Source organism: Neovison vison, chromosome 1 (genome assembly GCF_020171115.1).
Source record: "Neovison vison isolate M4711 chromosome 1, ASM_NN_V1, whole genome shotgun sequence".
Taxonomy (NCBI): Eukaryota; Metazoa; Chordata; class Mammalia; order Carnivora; family Mustelidae; genus Neogale; species Neogale vison.
The window spans coordinates 173,752,124-173,770,943 of NC_058091.1; the positions used below are offsets into that span (position 1 = coordinate 173,752,124).

At 37.7% G+C, this 18,820-nt stretch overlaps 1 protein-coding gene across 1 annotated transcript in view; it reads right to left on the reverse strand.

The window, feature by feature from the left end:
* Positions 1–408: 408 nt before the first annotated feature.
* Positions 409–18,820, reverse strand: part of DTWD2 (DTW domain containing 2) — a 125,967-nt gene continuing 107,555 nt past the window's right edge. Inside the window, exons 5-6 of the mRNA XM_044263359.1 lie at positions 7,186–7,314; positions 409–1,043 (exon numbers count right to left, since the gene is read on the reverse strand). Of these exons, the coding sequence (XP_044119294.1) occupies positions 873–1,043; positions 7,186–7,314 (300 nt within the window). The 3' untranslated portion in view covers positions 409–872. The remainder of the gene's footprint in view (positions 1,044–7,185; positions 7,315–18,820) is intronic.

Genomic DNA, 18,820 nt, shown 5'->3' on the forward strand with positions numbered 1-18,820 from the left:
AAAATAAATAAATCTGGGGATGTAAAATAAAACATGGTGACTATAGTTAATAATTCTGCAAAACTGCAAATACTGCATATTGGAAAGATGCTAAAGAAGTGTATCTTAAAAGTTCTCATTATAAAAAAAAAATTTCATAAATATGTAGGGATGTTGACTGGACTTATTGTGTGGTGATTATTTTGCAATGTATATAAAGACTAAATTATTATGGCAACACCTGAAGCTAATATAATTTTATACTCCAATTGTACTCTAATACCAAAAAATTCAGGCAATTAGGAGAATATTTAAATCAAAATAGCTGAATTCAAATTTAGCTAAATTTGAATATATTTAGCTAAAAAATATATTTAGTTTCCTTATTCTGTTATAGTATTCTATGAAACAAATTAATTCAATCTCAACTACCTGATGATCATTATTTTTGTTACTTATTACAAACTATAAAGTTTATGTAAGGATTGCATATTGATGTAAGCGCCCTCTATTAGAGATCTACACCTATCTATAAATTAATGAAAAGACTACTGCCCCGATCAGGTGCAATAATTTCTTTCCATTTTATAAAAAAAGAACTACTAACCTCACTCAACAACTAATCACATTTCAAACAATGGATCTGAAAAAATGTTTTAGAGGCACAGTTTTTAAAACAAATACACTATGAAACCTTGCTTTTAATGGAGTCAGTGAATTTTTTTTTTATTTGCTTTTTTATGGTTATTTGGTTTACTTCCTTCTTCTGGGCAAGTTTAGTATGCCAATTTTATTATTCAGATAGTCAAAAACCCACGGATTTAAATCTTCTGAAAACTTCACCTGGTCTTATCAGTGGAAGACATCATAACTAGCACCATGAAACAACAGTACTAAATTTTAACACTGTTCATTAACAGTTCCATTTTCCTGAGTTTGCGTTTGTTCTTTGGCATTGGCTTAGGATATAATCCATTCTTCAGAAGGTGTTCCTTGCTGAGGCGAATTTGAGCACCGTGCTGAAGCTGGAAAGAGCATAAAGCTTGAAGAGGACGAAGCAAAGTCTGTGAAGATAAAAAAAAAGATACTAAAATAGTGTCTAACAAATCACAATATTGTATCTAGTCTTTTCTTCATAAACAGGAATTATTATGTTTCTTTTTACTATCATTGGCTTTTGACTACAAAAAGTAATAGACACTCTACTAAATATATGAAGATTTCCAAATATAAATTTCTTTTAATTCATACCTTACATAGCGCTAAGGAATTCTGGTAAAAAGATGCAAGCATAGGAGCACTTGGGTGGCTCAGTGGGTTAAGCACCTGCCTTCAGCACAGGTCCTAATCTCGGGGTCCTGGGATTGAGTCTCACATCGGGCTCTCTGCTCAGTGGGGAGTCTGCTTCCCCCCACTCCCCTGTCCCTCTGCCTACTTGTAATCTCGCTCTGTCAAATAGATAAATAAAATCTTGAAAAAAAAAAAGACACAAGCATGGAGATGATAAAGTCCAAATTCAGTTTTATAATTAACATATTCAAATATCTCAAAAAACGGTTACATTATAATAATTTAATGTGTAACAGTAAAAGAGACCTTTAGATACAAATTAATTGTTTCTTTAAGATTTTATTTATTTATTTGAGAGAAAAAGAGAGGAGAGCATGAGAGGGGTAAGAACAGAGAGAGGGGGAGACACTGAGCAGGGAGCCAGATCTGGGGCTTGATCCCATGACCCTGAGATCAGGACCTGAGCCAAAATCAACTGACTGAGCCACCCAGGTGCCCCTTAATTCCCTTAATTCAGCTTCAATCACAGACTGATGCATGTTTCCTGCTGCCTGAGAACAATCGGATGACAGCAGCAATGGGTAAGAGGTTTACTAATTCTCTCACATTGGTCCGGGGACCACAGCAAGTTAAATACCCTGGTATTTGGTACATTTGAAAATAATTCTAACTATATACGTACCTGTCTAAATCCAAATACCGACAGGGCCAGTCATATAACATAAACATGTACGGGGGTCGGGGTGAGCCCATATGATAACAAAGAATGATGGTGGTTAAAACACAACTAGAGCATAAGCCCAACCTCAAGTTTTTCAAGTTCAAAAATTTAAAAAAAAAAAAAAGAAAAAAGAAAAAATCCCACTCTGTCTCATGTTTAAAACATATTTTGAGTCAGATTCTTTCCTTGGGCCTGAGATCCCTGATCTAAATCTCCCAAGTAACAATAGCAAACTTGAGTAAGCAAACTCTTTTTTAGAAATAAAAGGAACAAAGAAAAAAAAACGGATAAATTTATCTACCAAAATGTCACAACGTCTGTGTAAAAATTTATCATCCCTCATCCACAGAGAGTGGCAGCAAAGAGCTTAACATCAGCTCTCTACTTTGACACTGAACTCAGACACTGTGACAAGTCACCAGCATTTCCCTCTCCATATTTATTCTTTTCTTATTAAAAAAAAAATCCAAAATGTTATTCCAGGTAGCAATGTACCCAGCTGGTAATGCTGTCTGGCTACCGACACTCCGTGTAATGATAGGTGTGTGTGGGGAGGGTGGTTTCTGCGTGGGGCTTCCAGAGACACTCTTTAAAATGGGACAGACTCGACAGGCAGAGGCTCCTGCACTTTCCTCTTGCCTGGAACAGGACTGTGGGGGTGGGATAACTATCATGTGACTCCTAGGCAATAAACACAAAGATTAAAGTCAAGTACATCCATTCGATGATGGACAGAGAGACAGAAGTGATGCCCAGCCCTGGGCTGCTCACCTCACCATCCTTATACCCAGGAGAAACAGAAGCGTACATACATGGTCCAAGCACTGTAGGAGCCACTCTGTCACAGGCAACCCCATGTAATCCCTGACGTACACCAATGGGAAAGAGACAGACTTCTTGGAGAAACTCTGCACACCATTAGTGTAGAAAGCCCCTTATATATGCTACCATGATTTCCTTTAAGTTGTTCAAATAAGAGAGGGAATGTAGAAATGACTATATATTTCTTTACAGAGTCAGCACAGACTGACTGGATCCTGAAACACCAACCCTAGAAAACAAACCAAGGACTACACAGACTGAGACAACTGAAGGTTCTGTTGCTATTTATGATATTTATCAGATTCTTGATGGACAGAACCCTAATATTCCTATTGGTAAGGGCCCCCGATGTTTACCTCCTGAAAAAAAGATTCTACCTGTTTCCTGAGGTAACTAAGAGAAGGAGTTGTGGAGACAGATCTAGATTAGATCCCCAGTCCATCTGTGTGGTACTCAGTAGGGCTGTTCACAAATACACCAGTCCTCCATCCTTGAAATTATCACTTGCTTTGGTTAATGAAATGGGAGCATAAATACTGGTGTCACCTCTGGACAGAAGCTTTAAAAGAATGTATGATTCAGGGCGCCTGGGTGGTTCAGTGGATTAAGCCGATGCCTTCGGCTCAGGTCATGATCTCAGTGTCCTGGGATCGAGCCCCGCATTGGGCTCTCTGCTTAGCCGGGAGCCTACTTCCCCCTCTGTCTCTGCCTGCCTCTCTGCCTACTTGTGATCTCTCTCTCTGTCAAATAAAATAAATAAAATCTTAAAAAAAAAAATGTATGATTCATCAGCTCCCTTTACGCCTTCCTTGATGAGAGGAGAATGACATATCTAAATGGTGCCTCCACCAGCCTAGGCCCCTAAGGGACTGTAGTAAGCACAAGACCCCAGTGATCCCACAGCACAGACAGTGTGACACACGCATAAACCTCTATGGTGTGATGCCATTCTGATTTTGCAGTCGCATCTAGCCTATCCTGACTGGTGTAATCATCACTAGCTATGTGTCCCCAAGTAAGTCATACAACTTCTCCTTGCCATTTTCTCCATCTGTAAAAGGAGGGAAATAACGTCAACCTTACAGGGTCATTATTAGGTTACGCTAAGGGGATGCATCTAATGTGTTGAGCACACCACATGGCAGTAAGTGACAAGGCTTCTGTATAAACAAACATTATACCCCCAGGCAATATGAAGCTACAGGAGAAACAGACTGGTTTAGAGGAACAATGAAAATCCAAAATCCTCCACTTTCAAAATAACTTCATTTCTAAAAGTTTACTTGGTGGGTGGGGGGACAGGAATCAGTGTTTTATAAAACCTTTTGTCAGCTGGTATAAAGTGACAGTTCTAAAGGGGCCATGACTGACCAGCTACTGCTGTCGAGCAGGGCTAAGGCACTTAGGCTGTGCACGAAGCTTTACCCCATTTAGCTATATAGGCTCATGAGGTAAAACTTCAGAAGTAGACAACGTTTTACTATAAAAAAGATCCCTAAGCTCAAGACCTCCAAAGTGTGAAAAGCCCTGGTTAAGTATTACAGTAGCTGAATGAAAACCACCAATTTTCAGCTCCAATTTTTTGTTAATTTATTGGCAAGAATCAGGGACAAGGAAGAAGAAGGGGATTAATTCTTCTTGAGTTCCTTGTGTTACGTAATTAATATACATTATTCCACTCAATTCTCACAACAGTACTAAGAGGTAACTATTTTGGGTACATTACAGGGAAGTAAACAAGCGCAAGGGGATTATGTGAATTGCTCATGGGCAAAAAGTGATGATGATAAGTGATGGAGGTTTCCTTCAAGCCTGCTTCAAAGCTCACCCTGAGCCACTGTGAGTGTTTGAAAAGCTGCTCAGGAATAAAGAGCGAGGATGAGCCAACAGACTAAGAATGCTCTTCTATGCCAAGTTCTTCATTTTGAGGAGCCCTACCTACCCACACAGAATAAAGCCAGCTGAAAAATTACTACTCCGCCCCACTGTCTTAACATTTCATTAGGGGGCCCCTAATAAAAGGTTACTGGGGAAACATGTGTCATGGCTTTCCCCCTCAGGAAAGAGAGAAAGCACCTATGTTCAGAACAGATAGTAACTGCATTTCTCAGAAGAATAAACTAATGTATTTTTTTAAAAACTGTAGCTAGATTGAACAGGCTAGACTTGGGATTCCCCCACTGAGAAAGCTAATTTTTTGCCAGCTGTAATAATAAGCAACTTGGGATGTTCCATTATGCATTTTTTCTGCTCATGCTCTAGCCAAGAATCTTATCAGCACCTCCCAACTCACGCATCTGATTGTCAAACACCATTTTTCCTCTCCTGGCTACTGAAGTATGACTACTTCTGACGATCAAAGCAAACAGAAAAAGAACTATAGGACCTCACTATTACTTTGGGATTTCGCATGCCATTTGACCCACAGACAACAATAACAAAAGCTGAAGATAGGAGGGATCCTGTCTCCATTCTGTATCCTGAATTTTGCCTGTTGTTGGATATTATACTCAGGGCATAAGACAAGCTTCCTGCTGGAATGGTACATTAACTAATACCAGAATCATGTATCTTATGAAGCTGGGAAGGAAGGAGCAGTAGCAGCACTAGCAGTATTAGTACAAAAACTATCAAAACCCCTAGCCCCACCACATTACAACGACATTATTAAATCACCACCAACAACAATAAAGCTTCTGTTCAGAACTGAAGTAAAAGATCCAATTCCAATGCAGAAATAAGAGATGTAGGCCCATGGACAATTTTTTTCAGAACCACAAAGAAGGAGAGGAAATAAAGTTCCAAATCCATAGCCAAAGAATATTACATTTTTCCCTCAAGATTGGAGCTTTTAATGGGTTCCTGGTCTGATGTCAGCTGGTTGCAGAGTTTTAAATCAACAAAAAGGAAAACACAGAGACTGTACAGAAAGCAAGTTTAAATAACAGCACTAAGTTTCGTCTTTCTTTTAAGATGCCTAAAAAGAGTATTTTATTTTTGCTCAAGAACATATAAACAAAACAGAAAAACAAGTATAGGGGTATATAAAGTGCTTTGTTGATAGCTAGATACATGGGAATAGGTGATAAGGTTAAAGCAGAGGGAGAAAAGTCAGAAAACACTCTGGTCATTTGGGAGAAAGATGTACAGTCCCTCAAGAAATTTTTTTCTTCCTCAAAGAAAAGAGAAGAGAGAAAGAGAAATTGCCTAGACCCAAAAAAATTCTACTTACAAAGACACACACACAAAAAAGCCTACTCAGGAAAGCCTACTTTTTTCATAAAAAGAAAAGCCTCCAACTCTGACATTTCCCATGGCTTAGGGTAGGGGAGAGGGAATAAGCAAGTCAAGGCTTGCTTCTGGCATTCTTTAACTCTCCTTGCTCTGGACATCTTTGGTTCTTTCTCTTGGTAACCAATCCAGTTACTCTGACCTGAGCTTTTGTCCATTACTGAAATTTCCTTCACGGCTAAGGCACACTCTTGTAATAGTACCCAGAGTGCATAATGAGAGAGAGAGAGAGAGAGAAGACAGGGATGAGTACTCTGTGTGTGTGTGTGTGAAAGAGGAGTTATAAAACTCCATCTAGCTATGCTCATTATCCTCTGACTCTTCTTCTTGAGTTTTATTTATCAAAAATCTTCAGTGATTAAAAAACTCTAACAATTTAAGTCTTATTTTGCTGTTCTTTTTTCTTTTGCCTGAAGTGCAAAACATGTTCCAAAAGACGGAGATGTTTGTGAGCTCAATGAACATCGTTCTTTACTGATGATTATTAATTATATACAAAATCATCAGGCTTTCATGGAAATTAAAAAAAATGATGCTTGTAGGTTATAGCCTTTTCATATTCTGCAGGCATCTTTTTCTCAAAAAAATTATCTTTTCTATACCCCAAACAAGTAGTGATGAAGATAAACAAAAAGTTGGTACAACTTCTCAAATAAAAGCCCCAATGCAAAAAAAAAGGGGGGGGGGCTGCTCTAAAATACTCTTTTAATTAGGAAGAAAAAAGCTGTGTACAAGAAACACAAAATGCTAAAAGAGAAATATAAAATAATAAAAGAAAAAAATCTAACCAAAAACCCCTGTATTTAATGCTGTGCTACTTAAAAGCAATTTAGCTTATTACAAATGCTGTTTGCACAGCTTAGAATGAATATTTAAATAATGCAATCTGGATGCTAAACTAACACAGAAAAACACCAGAGGGGGAAAGAAGGTTATAAATGCACACAAATTTCTATCACCAGAAACATTCAATTTGACACCTGAGCTGCAAATTTAACAAGTTATGCATTCCTAAATTTTCTAGATAAAATCTAACCAAAACTGCTTCCTTTCATAAACTATATAACCTTCCAAAGACGTACCTCTTGTATGTAATTATTTTTCTCCAAAATGGAAAGAGCAGCAGCTGCACATTCCAGTGTAGAAAGGCACCTATTAGTTGGTTGTGTCCGAATTACATACTGACTAGAAATGCTAGTTTTTAACTGCACCTGAAATGAAAACAGAAGAACAGGATGTAATTTTTGTTTTAAATTGAAAATTATAAAGTCTGTGTTTTAAATACTAATTTCCTTCCAAAATTGCCAGCTTAGAAGTGTTAAATGTATTGGGGCACAGTCAATGGCTCAGTCAGGTAAACGTCCAACTCTTGATTTCAGCTCAGGTCCTGCTCTCAGGATCGTGAGATCAAGCCCCAGATCTGGCTCCATGCTCAGCAGAGTGTCTGCTGCAGAGTCTCTCTCTCCCTCTCCTTTTGCTCCTCCCTCCCACCCCACTCACACTTTCCCTCCCTCTCTCTCTCTCTCACTCTCTCTCTCTCCCTGAAATAAATAAATAAATCTGTGTAAAAAAAAAAAAAGAAAGTAAGAAATACTAAATGTATCAATATCTTCCATACATAATATCCTTTGGATATTTTTGTTGTTAAATAGAAAAAGAGGATAGTTATACATATATATGACATTGAAAATATATGCAGAATACATGCAAATCCCTACACATCATAAGTACAAAGACTAATAACCCTTTCCCAATGGGCACAAGCATGAAAAGACACCTCACAAAAGAAAATACAAAAAAGGCAAATAGGTACATGTAAAAGCGCTTAACATGACTGAACACGAATTAAAATCACAATAAGATAATTTTTCACACTCCGTAGAGAACAGTTAAAATAAAAAAGACTACCACCACCAAATGGAGAGAATATGAAGCAAAGGAAACTCATACATTGCACTAAAAGTGAAAATAATTTAATCACTTTGGAGAACTGAGAGTTGGGGTTTTTTATTTTATTTTATGATTCAGTCTTCCATTATTTCTTAATATAAATTGACAGCTATATGTCTCTGTGTGGGCAAGTAAGCATACACACACACACACACACACACATTTTAGCTGAGTGAGACCTGAAAACTGACAGAGTCAGATATGAGAAAGGCAATAGAAAATCAAATGTCAACATTCTGGCCTTTTGATTCCCATTTTAATTAAATGAAACTCAAGTAATCTTACACTCATAAAACCATATTCCTAGCCCACACTCTACAGAATCACATTTCAAGATGCGTAGGTAGATGAGTATCTCAGTTTTTATTCATAAAATATGTAAGCATGTGGAATGAAGTAGTGGTGTCTAAGTGTTAACACACAGCAACTTAATAAAATCAGGTGTTCTCTCTCATTTTCTAACATCTCTGAAGTTCCATTAGTCTCTCATTTCTTTAAAGCACTAAAACTCCCTCATTCATGGAACCTTGTCCCTCAGTCCTCTTTTTTTTTTTTTTTTAAAGATTTTACTTATTTATTTGTCAGAGAGAGAGAACACACATGGGGGAGCTGCAAAGAGAGGGAGAAGCAGACTCTCTGCTGAGCAGGGAGCCCAATGTAGGACTCGACCCCAGAACCCAGGGATCACGACCTGAGCTGAGGGCAGACACTTCACCAACTAAACCCAGCCGCCTCTTTCTTTGTTTCTTATGCATCCCTGCCCCCATAATGAGAAAGAAATATGGTTCTTCTACTCTGAATGCATTTTATTCAAATAATTCTCTACAACTTGTATCCCTTCTATCTTCAGAAAGAGGAAGGAGGCAGGGCAAAAGGGGAAGGGGGAGAGAGGAAGGGAGAAAAGCAAAGTGGGCATCATAAAAGATTTACTGTAGAATGTATTTCATTTTGGGATAAATCCTTTAAAGCATATTTAATAATGTTTTAGAAATAATCATATTAAAATTATATTTCTATCAATATAAAAGATGGAAAAGAGATGCAGAGAGGGAAAGAGATGGAAGAAAATGGTTCAGAAATGTGTAATGATAAAAAGAAAGCCTATGATTACATAACTGTAAGCATAATTCATGATGCTGATTAACTGTAATTACTAACAGCTTTGCTATCTCATCAGGTCAACCAGAAAACAGAGTACAGCCAGCTACTGCTTTCAGCACTCAAGTCCATCCCTGGAGAAATTGGTAATAAATATCTGATTACAACTAGAACTTCGGGAAACATGCCCAATTCACAGTGAGTGTTGTTCTTGGAAAATACTTGATTTCTGTTTTGTTTTGTTTTTTTAAAGATTTATTTGAGAGAGAGAACAGGAGAGAGGAGCAGAGGGAGAGAGAATCTTTTTTTTTTTTTTAAAGATTTTTATTTATTTATTTGATAGAGAGAGATCACAAGCAGGCAGAGAGGCAGGCAGAGAGAGAGAGAGAAGGAAGCAGGCTCCCAGCTGAGCAGAAAGCCCGATGTGGGGCTCGATCCCAGAACCCTGTGATCATGACCTGAGCCGAAGGCAGCGGCTTAACCCACTGAGCCACCCAGGCGCCCCGGGAGAGAGAATCTTAAGCTGACTCCACACTGATTGCAGAACCCGCTGGAGGGCCCAATCTCACAACACTGAGATCCCAACATGAGCTGAAAATAGGAGTGTGAGGCTTAACCAACTGTGCCATCCAGGCACCCTTGGAACAGATTCGATTTTTAAAAAAGAAGTTGGGGGCACCTGGGTGGCTCAGTGGGTTAAGCCGCTGCCTTCGGCTCAGGTCATGATCTCAGGGTCCTGGGATCGAGTCCCGCATCGGGCTCTCTGCTCAGTGGGGAGCCTGCTTCCTCCTCTCTCTCTGCCTGCCTCTCTGCCTGCTTGTGATCTCTGTCTGTCAAATAAATAAATAAAATCTTTAAAAAATAAAAAAAATAAAAAAGAAGTTGTTAAAAAAATAAAATAAAAATAAAATAATATTTAAAAAATAAAAAAAGAAGTTTGTTATTTCAGTGAGGAATTTTACTTTCTGCTGTGGCTCCTATAGCTGTTTAAAATCTCAGAATTTGGAATTTACCAATGCTAGAAGACTTCAGAATGTCCTTCATAATCATCTCTCCAGGATTTATCCAGTAACCAGATCTACTAAAAGCATAAATAACTAAGATCTGTCATATTATCAACATACATGTTATTAAAAGCATGTGAAGGGAATCTTCTCACAGGGTCTATTAAGCTTTTGTGCTGTATCACCTTCGCCAGTCTTGATTCAGTGAGTAAATGAGCAGGAACAAAAAGAAATCCTGTTGATCCATCTTCCTGAGAAGTCACAGGCATCATAATAAATAACTTGTCAGAAAGTGCCTTGTCTTAAAAGTTCAAGAAAATCCAAGGCAAAAATGACCATTTAAGAATAGAAAAAATTAATATGCTACTAAAGTATAAGGCTCTACTGAAAGACCAGGATTATTATATCAAACCTGACAAAAGGTAATCAATTAATCTCATTCAAATCATTTCAATGCTCAGTTCCTCCTCAGCTATAAAAATCACATAGATGGACCTGATGTTGTTGAAACCTATCTTTTAGCAATCAATCCTAAGATTATATATAATATAAAGTATTAACCATCATTATATATCAGAACATAATTAATGAATCATATAATTGTTATAATATTGATATATAATTATTATATAGGAATGTAATTTCCAAAGAATGCTTCAGTAATTTTGATATTTTTAGAAGCCTGATCTCTTTGGATTTAAGTTGTTTAACTGCTCTTGACATAACTTCTTTTATAGGAAAAGGAAAATCAATGGTTGGCTTAGAATCTTACTGGTATGGATTGTGAGCCTATAATACAACTCCCATTTTAGAAACAGCCAGCTCTTCCAGATCTTATTTCTAGAGTTAGCATTAGATCTTCTCCATTGATTCTCTGAACTGGCTAAAATTTGAAATCCTAGAAACCCTTTTGTTACAAGGCCTTTCTTTCTTCTTTTCCATCAAACCTTAAATGCATATTTAACATACAAGAATACTAGGTAACAGTCTAATGACGACAACCACTGTTAGATCCCTTTAAAAAGGGTGTTTTCAAATGTCTCCTTCCTAGCGTATCTTTAGCTGTTTGTGTCACAAGGGACAAGTCATTAAAAACCTGGGTGATGTGGCGTGTACAGGGGGTTTAGTAATAGCTTTTAGGCCACAAAATAAGTAAATATCCAAGGAAAGAACATGCCATCTGTATAATACAGATATTATACAGATAATATCTGTATCTGTAAAATACAGATATTATGTATCTCTGCATAATACAACATAAGCATTTTAAAAATAATTTTCTATAACACAAATTGGTTAGTTCTTTTGCCAAACAAATAAATTAAGACCTCAAAATTAAAATTTTACTTTTTAATTAAAATTTTTTTTTATTTTTAGATTTTATTTATTTGACAGAGAGAAACACAATGAGAGAGGGAACACAAGCAAGGCAAGTGGGAGAGGGAGAAACAGGCTTCCTGCTATGCAGGGAGCCCCATGTAGGGCTCCATCCCAGGACCCAGGGATCACGACCAGAGCCAAAGGTAGCCACTCAATGACTGAGCCATCCAGGCACCCCCAAAATTAAAATTTTAATTCATACCTCCAGGCCCCACAAATGTTATACTTTTATAATTTGATGGTGACTACTTGTTATTTGTACTCAGGCATTTTTTTTTCTTAAAGATTTTATTTATTCATTTGACAGATAAGAGATTCCAAGCAGGCAGAGAGGCAGGCAGGGCAGGGTGGGGGGAAGCAGGCTCCCTGCTGAGCAGAGACCCCCGATGCGGGACTCGATCCCAGGACCCTGGGATCATGACCTGAGCTGAAGGCAGAGGCTTTAACCCACTGAGCCACCCAGGTGCCCCTGTACTCAGGCATTTTTAAGCCTAGTTTCATTATATAAAACTATTGTGTTTTTAATTATTAAGAATCACAATACTTTCTAATCACTTGACCAGTCTCCTTGTTACAGGTTTCTAGGAAAAGCAGTCTACTTTACAATTGTTTCCTGAAACAACTCTAGTCTAGAAGAGGCCAAAATCAGCTCCCTTTCAGTAGCATCCTGAAGTCTTCACCACTGGAGGACACACACAAAAAATCCCTCCTTGCTTCAGCAGCCTTTCTTCTATGACCTTCCACAAGCAAGATTCATCATCTGAGCCTGCAATGCAAGCGAACCTCTGAGAGAGAGGCACTGAATCTTTTCTCCTCGCCTCAATCTTTCAATCCCCTTCATTCCTTTCATACCCTCGGCTTAATTCAACGGTGTGATTTAATAGTGGTAAGAGTCTAACTTTGGCATCAGACAGTTGCCAGTTCTAACACAGACTTAGCCACTTATGTTCAAACTTTCATGCACTCACTGGACAGTAAGTGCCCTTCTAGATAATACGCACGTATTGTCACTTTCCATACTCACAGAAAGCCTATGAATTCAGTCCTGTTATGATCTCCATTGTCCTGAGCACAAAACGAAAGCACAGAGGGTATAGTAACTAACTCAAGGTTCTAAAATCAGGCATGGTGGAGCAGACACATGAACCCTTAAAGTCCTATTCAAGAGCGGAACTCCATCATCAAGCTAATAATTAAAGGTTAAGGCAAACCTCAACACATGAAACAAATAAAAACAAAGCTATTCCTGTGGAAAGCAAGACTGAGGCACCCCTCAAGAAATTTAGGGTTCTTCTGATCATGGTTTGAAAATAATGATATAAAAGGAAGAGTCTTCTCCTATACAAGCATGAAAGTTACTCATAAATATCAGCATCCATACCTTGTTCCAACCCTGCCACACTCTGAAGCCTGCAAAATTCTTTACTTTTTTTAAAATTTAAATTCAATTAGCCAACATATAGTACATCATTAGTTTCAGATGTAGTGTTCAATAATTCATTAGCTGCATAAAATACCCAGTACTCATTGAATTCCAGGACTAATATTGAAACTCAGAAAATTTGATGAAAATAAAACTGAAATGGGCATTAGCTACAGATGAAATGGTAATATTAGTGCTATTTCCTAAACAGATGATTGTTCAAGTTATTTTTTTTTTCTCGGCTGGCCTGAGAAACATTATTGCACCACAGAAATTCTATGGGAAAACCTATTTCCAAAATTACAAACAAAACAAAACTAAACTAAACAACACTGTATAACAGATGTGGCTTAAATTATAGCACTTTGTTATACATCAAAATGAGAAATAAAGTTCTGTGCTGATTCTTCAAAGTGTAAAAACTTTAAGGTTAAAAAATGCAAATACACAATTTATAAGCCTAAAAATTAAGCACTTAGAAACTTCAATTTTAAGCAACTCTAAATAATGATAAAAAATTAAAATTCTCTTGAGTGAAATATTTAGCCAAATATCTTGATGACTGGTTCATCTTGTTAATAAAAATATTTAATCTACCACTGTCTTTCACAAAACTCCCAGTTTAGTCATATCTGAAGTCACTGGAAACTGTGTGTATGTAAATATATCCAGAAGCAAAGTACAAACACAAAGATTCATGGAACCATAGAGTTGGAAGTAATCTTTAGATCTCCTTATTCTTAGGCATGATTGATTATTCTTTTAAAATTTCTGAATTCACAGAATTATCCTAAAGTTTAAAACAATACTGAAATATAATAATCTCTCATAATTAAGTAAAACAAAATTTTATTTGAAATGTTAAGCATCTTCTTCAAAAAAAATTAGTGGGGGCATGAAAACAAAAAATTCATTAAGATTATTGGTGATGGGGACACCTGGGTGACTCCGTCGGTTAAGCACCAGCCTTCAGCTCAGGTCACGATCTCAGGGTCCTGGGATGGAGCCCTGCATCAGGCTCCTTACTCAGCAGGGAGCCTGCTTCTCCCTCAGCCTGCCACTCCTCTGGCTTATGCTCTCTCTGACAAATAAATTTAAAAAAAAAAAAAAAAACAACTTAAAAAAAAAAGATAATTGGAGATAATTTTAGAGTGATTTCAGTAAATTAATAGAATTAAAATTCTATTAAATTCTACACAGCAATGCCAAGAAAGAATGTCACTATAGATTATAAGTCTTTGCATTATTTTCTGCTGTCCTGATTCCTATTTTTTCCAACAACAGTTACTAAAGACAAGTCTCTGCTGAACACATGCTATAGAAACTAACTTTTGTGATAATCCACTGAAACTCAAAATGTCCAACTTAAATACACTTACAGATATGCATTCATTCATATCCGGTTTCTATCGGTTTATATCCTTTATCAAGAAACTTATATTAGAAACTTACTCAGGATATGAGAAACTGACGAACTTGTCTTACCTAAACAATAATCAATTTTAAAATACCTTGCTAGTCAAACATTTTTCACCAAAGATAAACTTCATTTAACAATTAGCAGTTCTATCCATTTCAAAAGCCATCATAGCTTCATAAATGGCTATAGAAAAATGAGTCACAGGGGCGCCTGGGTGGCTCAATGGGTTGGGTCTCTGCCTTTGGCTCAGGTCATGATCTCAGGGTCCTGGGATTGAGACCTGCATCGGGCTCTCTGCTCAGAAGGGAGCCTGCTTCTCGTCTCTCTCTTCCTGCCTCTCTGCCTACTTGTGATTTCTCTCTGTCAAATAAATAAATAAAATCTAAAAAAAAAAAAAAAAAAGAAAGAAAGAAAAATGAGTCATAAATTAGCTGAGGTGTGAAATAAAGCACATATTAGACTATTAGTTCATAAGTTGGTTTGTCACACAAGACATACATTTTAAAATTTAGTGAGCGAAATGGCGCATTTTACTGATTAAAAACATTTATTTCATCTGTAACTTCGAATTAAAATAGTGTGTATGAATTGCAGGGTGGAAGGCACAACTAAAAGCATGAGATGGGGATTTAGACACACCTAAATTTAAATCTATGTAATAGCTGTATGACCTCCGACAAGTTTTTCCAACTCTCAGAGCCTAAAACTTTAACAACCTCAGGGGACGCCTGTGCTTTAAGAAGCTAGTCTCTAAGAAGTGTTTGTTTAGCAACATCGCCCTACAGTAAGCTGTCCCTACAGGCCAAGAGGGTGAGGAGGGTGGTTTTACTGATGTGGTGGTGAGTCACAATGCTTTCTCCATACTTGAATAAACAGGCCTGAAGCTCTCCCATTTACTGCAATACAGCCAGATGAACAGCCTGGCCAAGGGTGTAGGATGAGTTGTGAGTTAGGACAGAGCCAGAAGTCAACTTCTACAGGATGGAAGAAGAAAAGCTAGGAAGTAGATAGAGAAAAAGCAGTCTTAGAGACAGAAGAAAGAAGAAGAAGAAAAGAGAGGTTTCACTGAATGCTGGAAAAGAACAAGTCATTTTGCCATGTAAATAAAATATTCCTAGTAAGAATCCTGTTTGAAAAAAAAAAAAACTTGGTTTTTACTCTTTCAACTTTGAAGTATGTGATCTGACCATCATTAAAAGTGCCATCATCAGCAAAATAATTAGATCTTGTACCCATATCTTTAGATATTTCTTTAAAACATTCCCACACAATACTATATAAATAAAAGACTAATAATTTATAAAGATGTTTGAAAATCACTTTTAAAAGAAAAAATGGAGGAGTCAAGATGGCGGAGAAGTAGCAGGCTAAGACTACTTCAACTAGCAGGAGATCAGCTAGATAGCTTATCTAAAGAATGCAAACACCTGTAAATCCATCAGCAGATTGAAGAGAAGAAGAACAGCAATTCTGGAAACAGAAAAACAACCACTTTCTGAAAGCATATTTTCCTGGGGTTGTTGCCACCCTTTTAGTATTTTACTTGCTCCTTCATATACTCTTAGCTGGACAAAATGACAAGGCAGGAAAAACTCACCACAAAAAAAAGAACAAGAGGCAGTACCGAAGGCTAGGGACCTAATCAATATGGACATTGGTAATACGTCAGATCTAGAGTTCAGAATGACAATTCTCAAGGTTCTAGCCAGGCTCGAAAAAGGCATGGAAGATATTAGATAAACCCTCTCGGGAGATATAAAAGCCCTATCTGGAGAAATAAAAGAACTAAAATCTAACCAAGTTGAAATCAAAAAAGCTATTAATAAGGTGCAATCAAAAATGGAGGCTCTCACTGCTAGGATAAATGAGGCAAAAGAAAGAATTAGCGATATAGAAGACCAAATGACAGAGAATAAAGAAGCTGAGCAAAAGAGGGACAAACAGCTACTGGACCACGAGGGGAGAATTCGAGAGATAAGTGACACCATAAGACGAAACAACATTAGAATAATTGGGATTCCAGAAGAAGAAGAAAGAGAGAGGGGAGCAGAAGGTATACTGGAGAGAATTATTCAGGAGAATTTCCCCAATATGGCAAAGGAAACAAGCATCAAAATTCAGGAGGTTCAGAGAACGCCCCTCGAAATCAGTAAGAATAGGCCCACACCCCGTCACCTAATAGTAAAATTTACAAGTCTTAGTGACAAAGAGAAAATCCTGAAAGCAGCCCGGGAAAAGAAGTCTGTAACATACAATGGTAAAAGTATTAGATTGGCAGCTGACTTATCCACAGAGACCTGGCAGGCCAGAAAGAGCTGGCATGACATTTTCAGAGCACTAAACGAGAAAAACATGCAACCAAGAATACTATATCCAACCAGGCTATCATTGAAAATAGAAGGAGAGATGAAAAGCTTCCAGGACAAACAAAAACTGAAAGAATTTGCAAACACCAAACCAGCTCTACAGGAAATATTGAAAGGGGTCCACTCAGCAAAGAGAGAGCCTACAAGTGGTAGATCAGTAAGGAACAGAGACAATATACAGTAACAGTCACCTTACAGGCAATACAATGGCACTAAATTCATATCTCTCAATAGTTACCCTGAATGTTAATGGGCTAAATGCCCCAATCAAAAGACACAGGGTATCAGAATGGATAACAAAACAAAACCCATCTATATGTTGCCTCCAAGAAACTCATTTTAAGCCCGAAGACACCTCCAGATTTAACGTGAGGGGGTGGAAAAGAATTTACCATGCTAATGGACATCAGAAGAAAGCAGGAGTGACAATCCTTATATCAGATCAATTAGATTTTAAGCCAAAGACTATAATAAGAGATGAGGAAGGACACTATATCATACTCAAAGGGTCTGTCCAACAAGAAGATCTAACAGTTTTAAATATCTATGCCCCCAACGTGGGAGCAGCCAACTATATAAACCAATTAATAACAAAATCAAAGAAACACATCAACAATAATACAATTATAGTAGGGGACTTTAACACTCCCCTCACTGAAATGGACAGATCATCCAAGCAAAAAGATCAGCAAAAAAATAATGGCCTTAAACGACACACTGGACCAGATGGACATCACAGATATATTTAGAACATTTCATCCCAAAGCAACAGAATACACATTCTTCTCTAGTGCACATGGAACATTTTCCAGAATAGATCACATCCTCGGTCCTAAATCAGGACTCAACCGGTATCAAAAGATTGGGATCATTCCCTGCATATTTTCAGAGCACAATGCTCTGAAGCTAGAACTCAACCACAAGAGGAAGTTTGGAAAGAACCCAAATACATGGAGACTAAACAGCATCCTTCTAAAGAATGAATGGGTCAACCGGGAAATTAAAGAAGAATTGAAAAAAATCATGGAAACAAATGATAATGAAAATACAACAGTTCAAAATCTGTGGGACACAACAAAGGCAGTCCTGAGAGGAAAACATATAGCAGTACAAGCCTTTCTCAAGAAACAAGAAAGGTCTCAGGTACACAACCTAACCCTACACCTAAAGGAGCTGGAGAAAGAACAAGAAAGAAACCCTAAGTCCAGCGGGAGAAGAGAAATCATAAAGATCAGAGCAGAAACCAATGAAATAGAAACCAAAAAAACAATAGAGCAAATCAACGAAACTAGGAGCTCGTTCTTTGAAAGGATTAATAAAATTGATAAACCCCTGGCCAGACTTATCAAAAAGAGAAAGGACCCAAATAAACAAAATCATGAATGAAAGAGGAGAGATCACAACTAACACCAAAGAAATACAAACTATTATAAGAACATACTACGAGCAACTCTACGCCAACAAATTTGACAATCCGGAAGAAATGGATGCATTCCTAGAAACATATAAACTACCACAACTGGGGGCGCCTGGGTGGCTCAGTGGATTAAGCCGCTGCCTTCAGCTCAGGTCATGAACTCAGGATCCTGGGATCGAGTCCCGCATCGGGCTCTCTGCTCAGCAGGGAGCCTGCTTCCTCCTCTCTCTCTCTCTCTCTGCCTGCCTCTCTGCCTACATGTGATCTCTCTCTGTCAAATAAATAAATAAAATCTTTTAAAAAAAAAAACTACCACAACTGAACCAGGAAGAAATAGAAAGCCTGAACAGACCCATAACCAGTAAGGAGATTGAAACAGTCATTAAAAATCTCCAAACAGAGGCACCTGGGTGGCTCAGTGGGTTAAAGCCTCTGCCTTCGGCTCAGGTCATAATCCCAGGGTCCTAGGATTGAGGCCCACGTTGGGCTCCCTGCTCAGCAGGAAGCCTGCTTCCTCCTCTCACTCTCTGCTTGCCTCTCTGCCTACCTGTGATCTCTTCTGTCAAATAAATAAATAAAATCTTTAAAAAAAAAAATCTCCAAACAAAAGCCCAGGGCCAGACAGCTTCCCAGGGGAATTCTACCAAACATTTAAAGAA